The sequence below is a fragment of the Arachis duranensis genome, chromosome 4, assembly GCF_000817695.3.
Source record: "Arachis duranensis cultivar V14167 chromosome 4, aradu.V14167.gnm2.J7QH, whole genome shotgun sequence".
NCBI lineage: Eukaryota > Viridiplantae > Streptophyta > Magnoliopsida > Fabales > Fabaceae > Arachis > Arachis duranensis.
The window spans coordinates 77,634,713-77,653,741 of NC_029775.3; the positions used below are offsets into that span (position 1 = coordinate 77,634,713).

Sequence of the window (19,029 nt, forward strand, 5' to 3'; positions counted from 1 at the left end):
TGGTACGTGTGCATTAAAATTAGTTATTAAAATTAGTTATTAATATTAAAATATATATTAAAATATAAATATATATTAAAAATAAATTAAATTACATATATATTTATACATAAATATATTAATAATTAATTTTAGTGTACAAATATCATTTCATTTATTAACGGAAATTTATAACAAGGAAAAAAGAAAACAGAAAAAGAAAAGTTACCCATCCTAAAGTAGTCCCCCTCTTTTGGACCTTATCCTAAATTAGTCTTCTGAGGGCTAAAATTTGTAGTTGCTATCCTTCGTAAAACGTACCACTATATTACAAATCTTTATCTATCTGTTGATACATCACCCTTTTATCATGAAGCTATTATTTTTTTTTCTAAATTTTTTTATTCTTTCAAAATCAAAAATAAAATAAAGGTGATTTAAATTTAATATATTTTATTTTTTATTATCATGTCTTACCAATCTCCTGGTTGGCAGATCTCTTGATGCGAATTAAAAGTCTCGAAAGCATATTCATTTTATTGAAGTGAATCATCAAAATTTTAAATTTGATATTTAAGTTTTTAATAAATTTTTATTATTTTAAAATTTTTTAAATTTATTATTGTCAGAAAATTAATCTTTCTATCATTTAATAATTTTTTTAACAAACATGTTAAAGCCACTCTTTGTTTGTCAGACAGAATCTCCTGCTATCCACAAATGACAGACCACATGCATATTTAATAAATAAATAGTGGTATGAAGGACTTCTGCAAAACAATAAAGAAGATTTAAATTTAAAATCGTAAAAGAAATTGCAAAACTATGAGAGAATGAGCGAGTAAGAGATATTTATGATTAATTTTATTAAGATATTTAGTAAAAGAAATTTCCAAGTTTTTAACAAACAAATAATAAATTATAATTTGTATTTATAAAAGAGACTTGGAGCTCTTTGTGAGCAGGTAAAGCCGTAGAGCATGATGCAGTGTCAAACCACTTAGAATAATATTGACTAATACCATAGATACTCCAAACCAGATCCAAATATGGTTAAAATCCTTACTCTGCTCATGTAACTTTTGTTGTGACTTTAGAATTATGTTTTCTTGCAGCTTAAAGAATTAAATTCTAGGGGATATGAGGTTATATTAGTGACTTCAGGTGCTGTCGGCCTTGGACGTCAAAGACTAAGATATCGCAGATTGGCCAATAGCAGGTTCATGCTTTCCTTACATGAATTTGTAGAATGATATTTTCTTATATCAGACATAAGAGAATCGATTGAGTTTCAATAAATTACTCAAGTTTTTTTATTAGCACAATCTGAGCATGCTCCTAATTGTTTAATTAGGGTTTGACCTCAATGAGATTTAAGGGATTTCATGTTTAGAATAGGTTGATTTTAAGAGAGCAAGCAAGAAAATCTTAACCCTAAAATAACTGATTTAATTACTTATTATGCAGTTTTTCGGATCTTCAAAAGCCACAAGGTGAATTCGATGGAAAAGCATGTGCAGCCGTTGGGCAGAGTAGTCTTATGGCTCTCTATGATACCATGTTCAGCCAGGTGCTTAAGCATTTGAACCTATAATATGGATTCCTAATATCTTTATATCTATAACCATCACTCTTTGGTATATCCTTATGCAGATTCAAGAATGTATTAACTAGTGTTTCTTTGATTGATCTCATAATATAGTTTCCTCCTTAGTTATTGATTATTGATGCTGATATATTATGATTTGGTTGGTGCAGCTTGATGTGACTTCATCCCAACTTCTTGTGAATGATGGCTTCTTTAGGGATGCAGGTTTCAGAAAACAACTTTCAGACACTGTGCACTCACTATTGAATTTAAGAGTTATCCCCATTTTCAATGAAAATGATGCTGTTAGTACTAGGAAGGCACCATATGAGGTATCTTGATTTTCCTTATCACATTTCTTCATTTGAAATCACTCATATATATTCATGCGCACATCTAAGATTTTCTTGTTATAAATTACATTCAACTTTCTAATATAACAAATCAATAAGTGTTACCTGTAACATCAATTAATCTTAGCGGGAGATCAATGTAATTTACTATGATTATGGTTCTGAGAACCGGACCGAATATCAGTCGGTTCAACCTAATTAATCAAAAATTAGTTATCAAACTAGTCTGAATCGAGGTAAAAAAATCTTTTGGAAAGAACTGGTCAAAAATCGAAAAAATAGGTTTAAAAACTGATTAACCAATTGAATCGCTGTGATTTTTTAATGCTTAACCTGTTTAAAATAATAAATTACAATTTTTTTAAATAAATGCATATTTTATACATAAATATATTATATTATTATATCCGGTTCAGTCCCGCTTGAACATCGATTGAATCTTTGAACCTCTAATCATTGGTTCGATAACTGGTTCGATTTTCAGAACTTGACTTATGATTGATGCATCTTAAGCCAGAGCTGTTCTTTGTGACAAATTACATTTGAAACAAGAAACTTTGGTTATCTTGGTTTTATGACATACAATTACATTTAATTGCAAGCACTGCCCGCAGGACTCATCTGGTATATTCTGGGACAATGACAGTTTGGCTGGTTTATTAGCATTGGAACTAAAGGCTGATCTTCTTGTTCTGTTGAGTGATGTTGAAGGCCTTTATAGTGGCCCTCCATCTGACCCAAACTCAAAGCTAATTGATACATATGTGAAAGAAAAGCATCAAAAGGAAATCACTTTTGGAGACAAATCAAGATTGGGGAGAGGGGGTATGACTGCCAAAGTTAATGCTGCTGTTTGTGCTGCTTATGCTGGCACCCCGGTCATCATTACTAGGTACTCTTTTTAATTTATGATTATCATTTCTTTTGGTATGATCTTGCTGGTATAAAAAAGGGTTGATTGCTATGCATTTATAAACAGTGTAAAAGACTTTTAATATTGTTTTACAATTAAATTTGGGTGTGTTGTATGACTTGATATAATAGATTATTGAATTAAACGTTTGACGTAACAATACATGATTGAATATCTATGTAACACTTACCGTACCTTTTTTTCGTTTCACATTTAAGAGAAATTAATTATGTGGAAGATCGAATAAATTACGGATGAAATCAAAGAATTAAAGGAAATTTGAGAGAACGAGAAACACAAAGAATCACATAATGTCCATTATAATCAATAATCACTAATATTAATACAATTTTCTACTGTAACTATATCTATCTCTATTAACTGGTCTAATTTATTCCCCATTATAAATGTTGCATCCCATGCACTTGTTTGCCATGTTTGTTAGCCAATAAGTTTCTATTTTGTTTAACATGGTCAGAATTAAATTAACCAAAATGATAACAAATTAAATTTTCATTTTGAGCAATATTCATTCTTTTTATATGTACAAAATACAATCATACTTGTGGATTTTTCATATTTTTAATGGCTTTCATTATCTTGAACCTCTTTTGAAGTGGCTATGCAACAGACAACATCATAAGAGTACTCCAAGGAGATAGAATTGGCACTGTTTTCCACAAAGATGCACATCTGTGGGCCCACATAAAGCAAGTGAGTGCACGTGAGATGGCAATTTCAGCACGTGATTGTTCAAGACGACTTCAAGTAAGTAACAAGGGTTTAGCTAACATGTATTCTAAGAACAAGTTACAGTTACTATTAGTAGAAGTTTTTAAACTTTTACTTAAATAAATGAATAACAAATACATTGAAAATTTAAACTTTGTATTTTTTTCTATATAAATTTTTTTAATCAGTAACATTAACTTGTGCTGGCACATATTAGCTAAATCCAAGTAACGATTGCATTTTTATGCAATTAACCTTCTAGTACTTCTAGTTGCCTTTTTGGTTATTGCTAATAATGATACACTTGAATTGATAATTGGTAGTCTCATTGGTACTATATTGGGATTTTTCTTTTCCACTTCAGTCTTTAAACTCTGAAGAAAGGAGGAAGATATTGCTAGCAGTGGCAGATGCACTAGAGAACAATCTAAGCTTGATAATGGAAGAGAATGGAGTTGATATTGCTGATGCAGAGCTTGCTGGATTGGAAAAATCACTCATCTCTCGTTTGGCCCTCAAGCCTGAGAAGGCAAGAATTTTATCACTTAAAAGTGAAAATACTGAAACATAACTATGCCCTCTTGTTTAGATCATTGACTTAAAGAGAAATGTTATATGTATATATTACGTATGTGACATTGCTTACAATTGATTTAGTAACATGAATTCACCAGTTAGGTAACATGTAATTATGAATTTAACATGTGATTCGGCACGCTGGGAGACATTGCTTACTTGGATCTGTCACTGTTGTGAATTCTTTTTTTCTTTATTTGATCATGTTCCTTGTGTCTTACCTATACTTTCTGTATTTTCAGATTGCTGGGCTTGTGAAATCTGTTCGAATGTTGGCAGACATGAAGGAACCTATTGGTCAGATTTTAAAGAGAATTGAGGTCAAAACTCCCTTATATCTACATATATATTTTTTTTATAAAAATACAAGTGACACTATTATTAGATCACATATGTATTAATGTCTGAATTTTCTTAAATTTGATAACCTTGATTCTTCAAGATTATATGACATGATTCAATGGTTAGATTGATAAAATTCATACAGTATGCAAAGTTATTAAAAAACGGTATAAGTTGGTAAGATTTATTATTTGATTGCTACGTATTAGTTTCTGACTAGTGCTATTTGTATCCAGCTAGCAGATAAACTCACACTGGAGCGAATATCGTGTCCTTTGGGTGTTGTCCTAGTTATTTTTGAGTCACGACCAGATGCCCTTGTCCAGGTTACAATAAAAATACCATCCTTCTTAGTCCTTTTCATGGTGTGAATTTGTATTGTTGTGTTAAAACATTGATGATTAACATGTTTGTTGATACGGAATCATAGATTGCTGCTTTGGCAGTTCGAAGTGGAAATGGTTTATTGCTTAAAGGTGGAAAGGAAGCCAAAAGATCAAATGCTGCCTTACACAAGGTAAGTTCCTTCATTTTAGGTCATTTTCTATTAATTGTTATTTAAAATAATATAAATCTATCAAAATTTATGGTACCAAGTTGCATATTTTGGAATGATCAAAGGAGGCAATTTGCAAAGAAAGGATATTATACATTTATTTTAAATTCGATTGAGTGGATCTAAAGCACACATAACATAAAGCTCATGAAGATAAAATGCAAATAACCCTTTATTTTATATATGAGATTGTTGTTTTATCTGATTAATCTGAATCAGAACTATGTGTTTATTTGAAACATATATCATATTTAAGATTTCATTACTTCTTGCAGGTTATTACTTCAGCTATTCCAGAAAAAGTTGGTGACAAACTTATAGGACTTGTGACTTCAAGGGAAGAGATCCCAGATTTGCTTAAGGTTGATAAAAATACAAGTAATACTTCTAACAATTATTTGTCCAGATGATGTTTATCAAACTAATTATACTCTGCAACAGCTTGATGATGTGATAGATCTTGTTGTCCCCAGAGGCAGTAACAAGCTTGTTTCTCAAATCAAGGAATCAACAAAGATTCCTGTCCTCGGTCATTCTGGTAATGTGACACATCAAGTTTCTTAAAAGGCTAAAGCTTCATTTTGGTCCCCCTACATTTTTAATTGAGCATTTTTTCGTCATTATTTTAGTTCTTTCGTTAGGTATTAGTTGATGTCTCATGTTAAGTTACACATGACATTTTCAACTGATGTGACATGCCATGTGTCACTTAACACGACACATTAGTAAATCCATAATGGCTAAACTAAAATAACCAATAGAATTACAATTTCAAAATATCAAGGATTAATCATATTTACAAACTCAGGGATCAAAGTCCCAAGTGAACGTTACTCCAAATATAAATTATGATTCTATCAAGTTTTCATTTTTTTTTTTTCATGCAGATGGAATTTGTCATGTGTATGTTGACAAAGCTGCTAATATTGATATGGCGAAGCAGATTGTTAAGGATGCAAAGATTGATTATCCTGCAGCTTGCAATGCAATGGTAATTACAAATCTCGTCACTTGGAAATAATTGATATAAATTGAGTTAAAGGACTGTGCTTATTATAATATATTTTGTGCTGATTTTATTAGGAAACCCTTCTTGTACACAAGGATCTGTCAGAAACTGGTGGACTTAATCAACTTGTTGCTGAACTCACAAAAGAAGGTTTCAGCTTAATATAAATGGATTTAGTTATAATGAACAATATTCACTCAAAATTAATTTCTCAAGAGTTTAACTTTTATGCATTATAAACATAAAAATTTGCACAGATATCAAATCTAATGTTATCACGTAATGTAATAAAAAGAATTAATCATTTTTAATACCCTTTTTGGCAGGTGTTGAACTATATGGTGGACCAAGAGCAAGTGGCTTATTGAACATTACTAAAACAAGTTCTTTCCATAAGGAGTATAGCTCACCAGCATGCACAGTTGAAATTGTTGATGATGTATCTGCTGCCATTGATCACATACATCAATATGGAAGGCATGCTAGTTTCTTTTGCTTATTTTTCATTGTTTTGATTTTTCTGAAGTCATAGGCATAATTGCTATGCTAAAATTAATTTCTTTACCATGTTGCAGTTCTCATACTGAATGCATTGTTACAGAAGACCCTGAAGTTGCTGAAACTTTCTTACGTCGAGTTGATAGGTACCTATACGTTTTTATTCTTTTCCATATTGTTTAACCTTTGATGTTAAATAATGGCAATAGAAAATAAAGATGCATTTAGATTCTATCTCCGAGATAGAAATACTAACACAACGACAAATAAAACAGATATAGGATTCTTCTTTTGGGCAAAGGATTAGATGGTCCCATTATGTTTGAGATTATTAAGTGGTCCTAGTTAAAAACTATTAAATTCTAGTTTTAATGTATTTTTAAAACAATCCTTAGAAATTTATATTTGCAAACAAGTCCCTCTTTTTCTTTATTCATTTATCTCTAATCATAAACTTAGGATATAACAATGTTAGTTTTCCAATAGAAGAAGAAAAAAGTATTTATCAATGGTGTCCTTCATTATTCCAGGATGATATGTTCCATGAATACCATCCATGCCTTTGAAATAATTCTTTCTCTGAGACATAAAACTTTGTCTATGTTTGTGTCACCACAACCAAAGGAGTTTCTATGTTCATTGTCAATATATTTCTATTATTTAAATGCATCTAATTTTGTTTGAAACATAATTCAATATCTTTACATTGAATGACATTAATGTTTCATGGAATTTCTACATATAACTTTCCCATGAATATGAATAGGGTAATGTTAGGTAGACAAAAAAAAACAGCCTGTAGAAGGTACAAGGTTAATATTTTGGCTAATATTTTTTGAATAAGTCATGTTCTTTACTTTACGTTGATAATTTTGTTTTATTTTGTCCTGATAAACAAATAGTGCTGCTGTATTCCACAATGCAAGTACAAGGTTCTGTGATGGAGCACGCTTTGGTCTTGGAGCAGAGGTGGTGTATCTTCTAGAAATGACATTGTGTTTGCAATAATCACATTTAGTTTCTCAAATGTTATTCGTTTTCTTTATTATTATTATTATTGATCACTGATCAGGTTGGAATAAGCACCAGCAGAATTCATGCTCGAGGCCCTGTAGGAGTTGAGGGGTTATTAACTAGTAAATGGTATGGACTCCTGCACTTTTTTCTTGATTTATTTTTATTACTTTAAAAATAAAATAAAATATTAGCACCACCAACAGGCTAACTGAGAAAACATTTTCCGTTATTCTGTTGTATGTTCAAAAAATAAAATAAACTGTTGTATGTTTTATTATGTTTAATTTTGTTTCCTTATCTGCTTTCAAGAACTTATCAACTTTTTTTAAATTACAATTATAAACTATTTGCATGAGTTTTTTTTTTTTTTTGTGACTAAAACTATTTGCATGAGTTACGAACTAATAAATAGTTTTCAATTCAACAAATAATATTTACGATAAATGATACAATTTGTTGCAGGATATTGAGAGGGAGTGGGCAAGTGGTAGACGGTGATCGAGGGGTCACTTACACTCACAAGGAACTTCCAATCATAGCATGATTATATATCTCTAAAACAAAAGGATAGTTTTGAAGCTAAATATATATTGGCTATGTATTATTATTATTATTATTATTATTATTATTATTATTATTATTATTATTATTATTATCCTCAATCCAGCAGCTTTTATCTGTTGTATTTAAATATACAGAAGTTGCTGTGATGCTAGCTAGCAGTGTACAACCTTATCACAATTTACTTCCACTTTTTCCTTTTCCTTTTTTTTCTTTGTATGAACGATATTGTTTAACTATGTTGATCTTTGATGAAATGTTACTAGTTACTAGAGACTGTGATACTACAATGGAATAACAAAGCTGACACCACACTAGTAATGTGAAGGAACAATTGCTTGTGAACTTGAATATGTTATTATTATTATTACGATTAACTGTTTTCTTAGGCCACTTCTTATTCCCACAAATGTGTATTATACGGTTTGTTTTGCTTTTGCAGTGAATTAATTAATTAACCATGCACCACCAAATCTAACACATATTGGTCAAAATTCATGCCAAATGCTATGGTGTAACAAAATTTACACACACGTCTACATCAAGAAATGTTAATACAAATGCTCTATCTCTTCACTTAGGGTAGCAAAGAAGCTAATTTTCAGAAGCTTAGACCATGTTGTTACATGGTAAATCTAAGCATTATCTTCAGTAGCCTAGTTTATTAGTCGAGTTAATAGTGAAAATCGTCTTCCCAAAATATCTCGATCTCCCTTTTCATTCTTAAAAAAATAAATTAATCAAATTCGTTTCCAAATAATTTTTTTTAGTCAAGTTCATCCATATGATAGTTTCTTGACGCTGCTGTTAATCTGCAACGTGAAATGACAGCGTAGCATAGCAAACACTTCGTTTTGCACTCTTCATCTCTTGAACAAGCGTTCTCATTCGCTCTTCTTCTTGCACCGCTAACGGATAGAGAAGCCTCACTGCCGTTGCACAATGCACAGTGGTCTCGTCACCTCCGCTGTCGCTAGTCGAAGCCACCCCTGCACGCGATTCTCGTTGCTCCATCGCTTTCTCAGTCGCCTTCTCCTTTTCTCACTCACGCATCGAAGAAGAAGGCTGAGCCAGGAGCATCACTCTCCTCCCCTGCTTCTCTGCTCTGCCGTGACGTCAATTCAGGTAGGCCCTCTCTTTTGTGATTTTTTTTTTCTATTTCTGTTGTGCTCTAACTGCAACTGAGATCATATATATAATAATTAATCTTAATAAAAAAATCAAGTTGGGAATTTCAGGAGAGAACGACATCCATGACTATGGAATTTTAGTACTGAGGAACAGAATCAGCAAGGGAGAAGATGGGTAATGAGTGAGGGTTTTTGTGTTAGAAATGTAACTTCCGGTGACGAACAGGCGACCTTGCCACTGCGGGATCGGACTTTCAACGACGGAGAAGGGCAAAGACAAGTACCCTCAGCATCATTCTTAATGGTAGCTACAAGCACCGCTCATGGAAGGGAACAAACACGTTAGAGAGGATAAAAATGTGTTGAATTTTTTTGAACACTGCATTCTAATATTTGGCAACCTTTTTTTTTTTAAATACAGAAGTGATTTTGCATAATAAAAGAGTGTTTATTAGAAGCAAAAAATTGTTGCTTCTGCTTTCACTGCAACTTGCGTTAATTTTTGATAATCTTTATTAGTTATTAATTTTTTCCAAAAGAGTTTTCAAATTTGTTTCAACTTATTTCAAATATTATTAATTTTTTTAATTTTTAGTACTTCTTTTATATTTTGATTTTTTTTATTAAATTTGTTATTGTAATTCTGCTATAATATGAATTATTGTTCTTGTTAAAAATGATAAAGTAAATAAAAAATTAATCATAGATAACAATGGAATCATAAGTAATAAAATTTTACAGTTCAAAATAATACTAAATAAAAGAATACTGAGAATACTAAAAGAATTATAGAATATTTTTTTGTTTAATATTGTAAAATTTATTATTATAACTGTTTATTATTCGAATTTGTTATAATATGTATTATTGTTCCTATTAAAAATGATAAATTAAATAAAAAATTAATGATAAATAATAATATAAACATAATTAGTAAAAAGTTAGAATCCTAAATAGCAAACAAAATAAGATTATTGAGAGTACTCATAATGAGTATTAAAATATATTATTTTATACGTTATTTTTAATTTAATAAATAAATATTAATTTTTATTATAATAATAAAAAATTATAACAAACTAAAATAGAATTTTATAAAAAATACTATATAAAAAATATACTAAAAGAAGTATAAAAAAAGATTAAATATACTAAAAAATAATATTATAATTTAATATTATACTTTTTTTTAGTAATTAATTAATTATCTATCTAAAAGTGATTTTAACTAATATTATCTAAACAATTTTATTTTATCAAAATCAATTTTAGTATAGAATTGCCAAACATAAATTATATAGGCACAAATTCACTTTTATCCAAAATCAATTTTACAAAATCACTTTCAAACTCCAGTTTGACCAATTCTAATCCAAACACACACTAAGTTGTTTGCGATGGAAATGGATCCTCTCAATTTTTTTTAATACTTGAGGGAATAAAGTGTGATCTCTCACCATTAATTTTATAAGTAGGACCAAAAATAAATATGAGAGAGAGCAATGAAGGGTGAGATTAAACTGGAGAGGATCCACTCCCGTTTGTGGGTGTACCCAAAGACCCGATCTGGACCCGAACATATTAGGGACTAGTTTGGTGTGATTTCATTGGGTCTAGGGTACAGGTCTCAAAAATATACTCGATCATTATTTAGGGTCGGATCGGAGTCAAAGCGAATCCAGTCTCAAAAAAGTATATATGTTTTAAATTAATTCCAATATTATGTTATATTAATTATAAGCTTATTTTATTTTTAACCATACTTGTTGAATTAGAAAATAGATCAAAGAAATCAAACTAGAATTTATAGACAAATTCAAGTTTAAATATGAATATCAACTCCTCAAGAACAAGTTTTTTCTTTATAAATAATGCATCATAAATAGGTTTCTTTATAAATTATTGTTAAAAATTTAAATGCCTGATTTTCACCCGGTTTGGACCCGGTATAATTATGGCCCGAAAATATTTAGGTTTTATCGGGTTTAGAATCGAGTTAGTGTCCAAAAAATAGATCCAGTGTATATTTAGGATCGAATCTGGGTTAGGACAAACCTGATTTTACCCCGTCCTATGTACACTCTTAGTTTGTGGGCGGCCAGAGTTCGAGCTTGTAACGACAGCAATGGAAGAACGCCAAGCTGCAGGAGTTGATTACAAAGGATCAGGGTTGTAGTTTGGTTTCGGGTTGGGTGGGTGTTGGATGACCTGTTTGCTAATAGTGTTTTGGGTTCTTATTGGCCTAATACAGTCAAAAGATAACCCAAAAATATAACTTAACTGCCACTTTAGCTTTTATTAACGATGTTAGTAAAAGAAGTGATGGAAGGAATAACATGATTAATTTTAAATATTTTGAGGACGAATTTGGTTAATTTGTTTTTTCAGGGACCAAAATAGAGATTGAAGTATCTTTTAGAGACAATTTTAATTATTAACTCTTTATTTAGTTGCTAAAATTGTTATGAGTAATGCTAGGGACCAACTTTTTTAAAATTAATTTCTTAAATTGTAAATCCTCAATCATAAACTCCCGACTCTAATTCCTAAATTATAAATTTAAACTCTAAAATTGGCTAATATTGACGGGCTAAAACTTGCTTCTCTATACTTATAATGCAAATTGTTTTAACTATCATCGATGTTCGATGCATATGAAAGAGTAGTGCTACATGGTGCCAATTAAGAGCAAAAAATCCAGGGCTTCAATGCGTACGTTATCCTTGAGGATCGATCGTTCCTCACATGCTATTGACACCAAAAGTTCACATAGAAAGTATAGATCCCTGCTGAATGATAGTCAAAACTTTTAGTTAAAGTTTTTACAATTTTGATAGGTTTCCTTGGGCAACTACAAGCTTTTTGAAATAGTTTATTCGGCTTGTACTTTTTTTTAAATAACAATAACTCATTATACAAAAGGATTGCTTAATGTCTCAACCAAATAAAGAATGAAACAATTTTGATCTGCTGTTCATCTGTGAAACCCCCTAGGAACAAGGGTTGATTGTTTTTAACAAGATAAAGATTACCACAAGAAAGGACATTACCACAATTTGCATTAGTAAAAAAACACTGTTAAAATTACATCCTATACTTCTATAACACAAAAGAAATTGCACTTCATATTTCTCCATCCCACAACTCTTCAAGACTTTTGTAAGGACTACAGGTTTCGTGCACCGCAGTGTCCCCGCGAAGTAACCGTTGCTGCATCACACATAAAAGGAATGAGAAAATTGTAGTAAAACAGACAACAACTTGAAAACATGTCACAGGAATGATTAGTTCGTATGTTTTCACTTTTCAGGGGCATTCAAACCTGATGAATCTCTGAGAACTTTGAGAAGAGCTCGGGAGGGATGGACCAATCAAATAAGCTAAGGTTCTCCTTCATCCTAGATTCATTGACACTCTTCGGAAGAACGCTGTGGCCACTTTGGATTCCCCAGCGAAGAGCCACTTGTGCCGGAGTCTTGTTAAGTTGTTTTGCAATATCAATCAACACTGGTTCCTTCAAGATTTCCCCCTTTATCCAGGACCCAGGAGAGCCTAAAGGTGAATATGCCTGAATATAGAAAGCATTTTTATGTTTTATGTTTTATGTTTTTGTTGTTAACAAAATCACAGGGAATAGACCCTTTAAACATACAAATAAAGTTATAAGATGGGAAGAAAAGTACTGTGAGATGAACACCAGTGGATTTGCAGAAATTGTGAAGAGCAGGTTGTTGCCACACAGGGTGGCACTCCACTTGGTTAACTGCTGGCGGAACCTTAGCGTATTGGAGCATGTCTTGCAGCTTCTTGGTGGAAAAGTTGCTCACCCCAATTGCCCGTGCCTGACCGGAGGCATATAAACCTTCCATTGCATTCCATGTCTCTGGAAGACACAATGGAGCCATGATCTCGGGAGCCCAACCTCGTGAACCTGGCTTTGTCCTGAACGGCCAATGCATCTGTGACAAAATACTCTCAAGATCAAGATCAGCCCATTTCATAAAGGAAGATTTTAGTTTCAGCAGCGTTGCAGGGCTAAAAGTTCGAAATCAAGAACCATACAAGATATAGATCAATGTAGTCAAGCTGCAGATCCTCCAGAGTCCTAGTCAATGCCTTTGATACATCTTCAGGTGCACAGTCACTAGTCCTATATGGAATAAAAACACAATAAAATAAAATCCCAAGTGAGTTGCAGGTTTTCATTTCATTACTAAAAGCAAAGGAAAACGGCTCCCTAAAATGGATTTGTTTTTAAGCGAGAAAGTCAATAGAAATATGATGCACCCTTTTAACAACAGACTACATTTTGCAAATTCTTATTGAATCAAGAAATCATCATGGGTAGATAAAAAGGATAGCATCTATCCTATTTTATTCCTTCCACCTAATTTGGGCTATAGAATCCTCGCAAAATTTCGTCTGCTAAGCAATTTCTGTGATCTGATAGTGGATTTTCCCCCCTCTCACTTTATACATAAACTCATAGTAAATGAGATCCTTATCCAATATCAAATACAACAAATAAATGATCAAACAGCACTATCATGTCACAGATCATATATGTGTTTGACTCATTTATGCTAAAATATCTTTTAATAATATCTTCCAAGGTTTTATACATAAATTCCCTTATCCAACATCAAATAAATGAATGAAATCCATAAGGGTCCTTTCATCAAAGGCTTGATCTAGGGAAAACAAATTGAAGACTAAAAAGTTTGGTCAATTGAAGAGAAGAACTAGTTCATAACACAAACCATATCTTTGATGTTATGAACAAATCACTACGCTGTACTACCCCAGTGGAAAATAGCTTTTTCAGCGCATCCCCTACCTGCATCAAATTCAAATATAAATTCCTTGCATCAACTTGACCAAAAATCAAAAGAAATTTTGCCTGCTAAGATTTTTATTAAAGCAAAGAATTTGGGACTGATTCTCATCTTATACTGGTTATATATGAGTTACAGTTGAATTTAAGTATGAGTTATACCAGAATTTATTATATGAGAAAATATTAGAAATCAACTTTTTTTCGCCAAAGAATAGCAACAGCTCATAAAAAGTTCAAACCTTTAACCTTGGATGTATAGCATTACTCAAAAAGTAATTGATTCCTAGTAAACTGATAAATTTTATGTGTACACATATAGATGTGTTATTTCATACAACTTTTAATGTGTATTTCATATTCCAAAATGTATACTATATGGATGATTTGGTGGTTGGTTTTTTGTGTACATACAGCATGGTTAAACCGACGTGAAACTAAACCTAATTCTAAGCTAAACAAATAAAATCAAATTAAATTTTACACTCCAAGTTATAACAAACTTATTTATCTCTTAACAACAAAGAATTGCGGGAATAGGATCCAAAATTTACCTCTTTTTCGTTATCATACACCCTAGCACAATCTATATGCCTATAGCCAGCCTGCACACACAGCATTGCAACAATTTCATTTCAATTGAAACAAAATAGAAATTGGCACAAAAATCACAAAGCAAATGCACAAAAGAAATTCAAAAGAGAAGCACCTTGACTGCAGCAATTACAGCATTACCAACTTCACCTGAAGGAGCTTTCCATGTTCCAAGACCAACTGACGGTATCTTTCCTCCAGTGTTCAGATCAAAATACAGAGGCCCGTGTGCTGTTTTTTTATCCATTTCCAAAAATTTGCAACAAACACTACTCCTAAAGAAAGAGAATCAGAATTAAAATAAAAAAATTACGAACCAACTTAAAGAATCAGATGCACTAAAAATGCATACCTTATGATGATGATGATTATGATTAAGTGTAAGTGCTAAATTGTTGAAGCAAATAAATGTGTACGTTGGTGTGTTATTGTGCAATGGACCAAAGATTTAGGCATAAGAAATGGATCACTGCTCTCTAACAAGAAATGCGGAGCAATGAATGAGAACATAAAAGACGGGGAAGAAGTTATCTCCACCCAGTCGCTTTTTGGCAACGGGAATTCCTAGTTAAGTATTTATTAACATGAGTAACACACACCAAATCTTAGCAAAATTTCTGAAATAAATTTAAAAAAATAAATATTTCCAAAACAAATTTTTTCGGTCTTTATTTTTAAAAATTTATTATTTTAAGTTAGAGTAAGGTCCCTTAATTAAGTTTTTTTGATAAAATAACTTAAACAATAAATAATTCTGTTAAAAGGAACTTATAAGTAAATTATTTTGTATTTGGATTTTTAACTCTAAAAGTGTTTATTTTATAAAAATGTGATGAAAAATAAAAGTATTATGAGATAAGTCATTTTTTTTAACTTCTCTATAAACTCTTAAATAGTTTACTAAAAAATTGTAATTTAATTTTAAAAATTGCACTAAACATTAATACTACTATTTTTCATAGGTCAAAAATTAAAAAAAAATTACTTCTAAAATTTTCCAAACGGATCTTAAATTCACCCATTGAATCGATTTTGTTGAAGCTAACCGTACCGACGAATTTCAATGAAACTAACAAATTCTTCTATTGGTGTAGCGAACTTGTTTCTAATTTTATAGAATTTGGATTATATTGGTTATTTTTATTTTTTTAATTTAAAATTTAAATAGTTATAATGTAAATTATAATTTTAATTTAATTTCATAACAATAAACGTAGTCGTATTAAAAAATTATGTTTATTTTATTTTAAAAAAAAATTAACAGTTTAAAATCGGTAATTTTAAATTAAAAAATTAATGTACTTGTATTATTTTTTATTTTTTAATTTTTAAAGTTTAATAAATTTATTAGTCTTTTTTTTACTAAAGATAGGAGACTCGAACCCGCAACCTCTTAATTAAATACAGAAAGACTATGTCATTTGAATTATTACTCGTTGACAATAAATCTATTAGTCTTACTTTAAATAAACGTTCTCATGTTATTTAAAAAAAAAAAGTGTCAGCGGTCAAGTATGAAGTATTTCAACAAAAAAATATAAATATATACAATTTTTTAAATTAATAATATTAGAGTGTATATATATAGATGAATGTTATATTTAAACGACAATTTAATATTATTAATTTAAAGAATTATATACAATCATCTTTTTTATTGAGATACTTAAAGGCCATAAACATTTATTTAAAATAAGATGAATATGTTTATTTAAATTTAAAAATTTTAAATAATAAGAGTGTTTTATTTATAAATTTCTTAATTTAAAAATAATACGAATATATTAATTTTTTTAATTTAAAGTTATTGATTTTAAACTGTTAATTTTTTTAAAATTGAATAAACATAATTAATCATATAAAAGTACAATAATATGACTACGTTTATTGTTATCAAATTAAATTAAATTTTTAATTTAAATTATATTTATTTAAATTTTAAATTAAAAATAAAAATATACCAATACAATTTAAATTGTGCGAAAATAGAAGCAAATTTGTCGCATAAATGGACGAACTTTAACAAAATTTACAATTTTGCCAATGTAATAGGTGAATTTGCTCCAACTTTCAAAAAAAAAAAACAAATTTTGAAAAATAAAGATGAATAAATTTGTTTTAAAAAATTTTTATATTTTAATTTTTTTCTAGAATATTTTTTCAAATTTTAGACGAAGAATTTAATTTTGATGTATAAATGCGATTAGACTATTGTATATAATATTTTATAATGTTAGCAAATAAAAATTAATAAAAAAATTTATAATTGAGTAAAATACTTTATCAAGTCCAATCAACAGTGAAATTTAAAATAAAATTAAGGAGGCCAAAAATTTAACATTTCCATGGATAAAAAATATAAAACAGTTTATAATGATACTCTTCAAATTTTGAATGACTTAAAATTTTCAATAATTGAATCAGAACTAAACTTTTTGACAATTTCTTTTTCAATGTAAATAATCAAACTATCCATAAAAAAGTCGTCCACCATCTTGTTTCTTAACCTTGTGTTCATTATTTTCATTGCGAAAATAATCACTTTGTAGTAGCTATAAAAACTGAAAGAGTTAAAATCAACGAATCAATATATCAATCAAGTAACACACTTTTGATTTTTTTGTTTATGTTAAACATATACACAATTCATGAATAGTTGATAAATTCTTCATTTCTGGATATTGATGAGCATCAAGAATAAAATGTTGAAACTAAAAAGACAAATTAATATTCTCTTGCTGAGTAAAGTCTTCGAGATAGTAACTATCAATAAGAGTAGAAATCTTAGCAATGTCAAAATTTTTGTAACCATCCTTAAGTATGAGACTAGAGCTTAGATTTAGTAGATTTATTGCTTGATCATTGAATCTGCTATTCAACTCTTGTAATTGCTTATCAATTGTGACTAAAAATATCTTCACTCTAAAATAGTGTTCAATTGTAGTATGATCTTTTTGGTGACGCGAGCGTCTCTGTCTTGCTTCATAAGAAGCACATAAATAATAAATTAGAATATCATGTTGCTCATAAAATAATTTCACATTTTTCAATAATTTTTTCCATCTGTCATCTTTTATATTTTGGATAAGTATTTTGTAGAATGAACTAACATCATTAACTATATTTTGAGACTATTTTTATAAAGCTTGATAAAGAATATCAGTTATTTCTATAATATCTTTCATCAAATGTAAGATCAATACAAACTCAAATGAGGTAAGGGTAATGTAAGCGATATATGCATAGGGTGGTACATAGGAGTACTCGAACTCGCGGATACCCGACCCGGCCTAGCAGTCAGAAGCGGGTTTAAACCCGACCCGGAGCAGAACAAGTTTCAACTGGGACAGGTAGGTGAGCGGCGGGAGGCGGAGTCGGGTTCATGGTGAACCCGCCCTTAGCTACCCCGTCATGCACGCACGCATGCACGCACACACACACGCACGCACGCGCACACACACGCACGCACACTCATCAAATGTAAGATCAATACAAACTCAAATAAAGTAAGGGTAATGTAAGCAATATATGCATAGGGTGGTACATAAGAGTACCCGAACTCACGGATACCCGACCCGCCCCTACCAGTCAGAAGCGGGTTTAAACCCGAACTGAAGCAGAACAAGTTTCACCTGGGACAGGTAGTTGAGGCGGGAGGCGGGATCGGGTTCATGGTGAACCTGCCCTTAACTATCCTGTAATGCCCGCCCTTACTACCCCGTAATGCGCACGCGCACACACACACAAAAAAAAAATATGATTTCGACTCCCTCAACCCTCACCCCCACTCACCTTCAGTTGCCAACCTTCAATCAAAGACCAAAGTTAACTCTTCTCCAAAGGCCACGGACAAGTTTAGTTGCGCCACTCCCACTTGCCATCACAGTTCGTCACCGTCGCTGCGACAGACTCTTACCGCCCTCACCTCTATTGCCAACTCTCAATCAAAATCACCTCTTCTTCAAAGATCACAGCCAAGCTCAGCTGCGCCACTTGCCATAACAGTTCGTTGCGGCATCGCCGAGCCTGTCGTCGCCGCAGCATTGCCGAGCCCGTCACCGTCACTGCACTGCTAAGTCTGTTATTGTCGCTGTGTTGCTGAACCACTCACCAAGTGAGCCTGTCATCATGTCGTTGTCACTGCACTGTGGGGCCCATCGCCGTTCCTGTGGTTCCTCTTTAATAAATGGGCAATTTCATATATCTTAACAACGTGTAACTCATTATGTCACTTACTAAAAGAACAAATGATGAAAGTTAATTTAAAAAAAAAATTGATGCTCAAGAATAACTTCTCTAGATGCAGCAACTAATGCAAATTGTAATCGATGAGCAAAACAGTGAACA

General features: G+C 31.1%; 2 protein-coding genes across 3 annotated transcripts in view; one reads left to right on the forward strand and one right to left on the reverse strand.

Moving 5' to 3' along the window:
• The window catches only part of LOC107484570 (delta-1-pyrroline-5-carboxylate synthase), a gene marked incomplete in the record, with an annotated part of 9,858 nt that extends 1,444 nt beyond the window's left edge, over window positions 1-8,414 (forward strand). Inside the window, 19 exon segments of the mRNA XM_016105122.3 lie at window positions 921-944; window positions 1,095-1,198; window positions 1,447-1,549; window positions 1,738-1,899; window positions 2,535-2,812; window positions 3,451-3,601; window positions 3,930-4,094; window positions 4,384-4,461; window positions 4,720-4,809; window positions 4,914-5,000; window positions 5,315-5,401; window positions 5,481-5,577; window positions 5,927-6,030; window positions 6,123-6,198; window positions 6,375-6,525; window positions 6,624-6,692; window positions 7,449-7,515; window positions 7,619-7,689; window positions 8,026-8,414. Of these exon segments, the coding sequence (XP_015960608.1) occupies window positions 921-944; window positions 1,095-1,198; window positions 1,447-1,549; window positions 1,738-1,899; window positions 2,535-2,812; window positions 3,451-3,601; window positions 3,930-4,094; window positions 4,384-4,461; window positions 4,720-4,809; window positions 4,914-5,000; window positions 5,315-5,401; window positions 5,481-5,577; window positions 5,927-6,030; window positions 6,123-6,198; window positions 6,375-6,525; window positions 6,624-6,692; window positions 7,449-7,515; window positions 7,619-7,689; window positions 8,026-8,107 (2,046 nt within the window).
• A 3,634-nt stretch (window positions 8,415-12,048) lies between these two features.
• LOC107484571 (NADPH-dependent aldo-keto reductase, chloroplastic) lies at window positions 12,049-15,214 on the reverse strand. Of its 2 annotated transcripts, none has more exons than XM_052260048.1 (8): window positions 15,035-15,214; window positions 14,798-14,951; window positions 14,643-14,693; window positions 14,015-14,091; window positions 13,317-13,404; window positions 12,938-13,213; window positions 12,577-12,822; window positions 12,049-12,464 (listed from the first exon to the last, which is right to left on the reverse strand). In XM_052260048.1, the coding sequence occupies exons 2-8, from the start codon at window positions 14,927-14,929 to the stop codon at window positions 12,378-12,380; spliced, it is 957 nt and encodes a 318-aa protein (XP_052116008.1). In that variant the 5' UTR covers window positions 14,930-14,951; window positions 15,035-15,214; the 3' UTR covers window positions 12,049-12,377. The 2 variants fall into 2 exon arrangements, with proteins under 2 accessions (XP_052116008.1, XP_015960609.1); XM_016105123.3 differs by having other exon boundaries at window positions 14,798-14,957.
• Between the last annotated feature and the right edge of the window lie 3,815 nt (window positions 15,215-19,029).

Excerpts from the sequence above, each read along its gene's own strand:
- LOC107484571 (XM_052260048.1), bottom strand. The coding sequence starts at position 14,929 with ATGGATAAAAAAACAGCACACGGGCCTCTGTATTTTGATCTGAACACT. Across the intron at positions 14,092-14,642 it reads TGTATGATAACGAAAAAGAG|GTAGGGGATGCGCTGAAAAA; the intron begins GTAAATTTTGGA and ends AATTTGATGCAG. Across the intron at positions 13,405-14,014 it reads TTCATAACATCAAAGATATG|GACTAGTGACTGTGCACCTG; the intron begins GTTTGTGTTATG and ends TATTCCATATAG.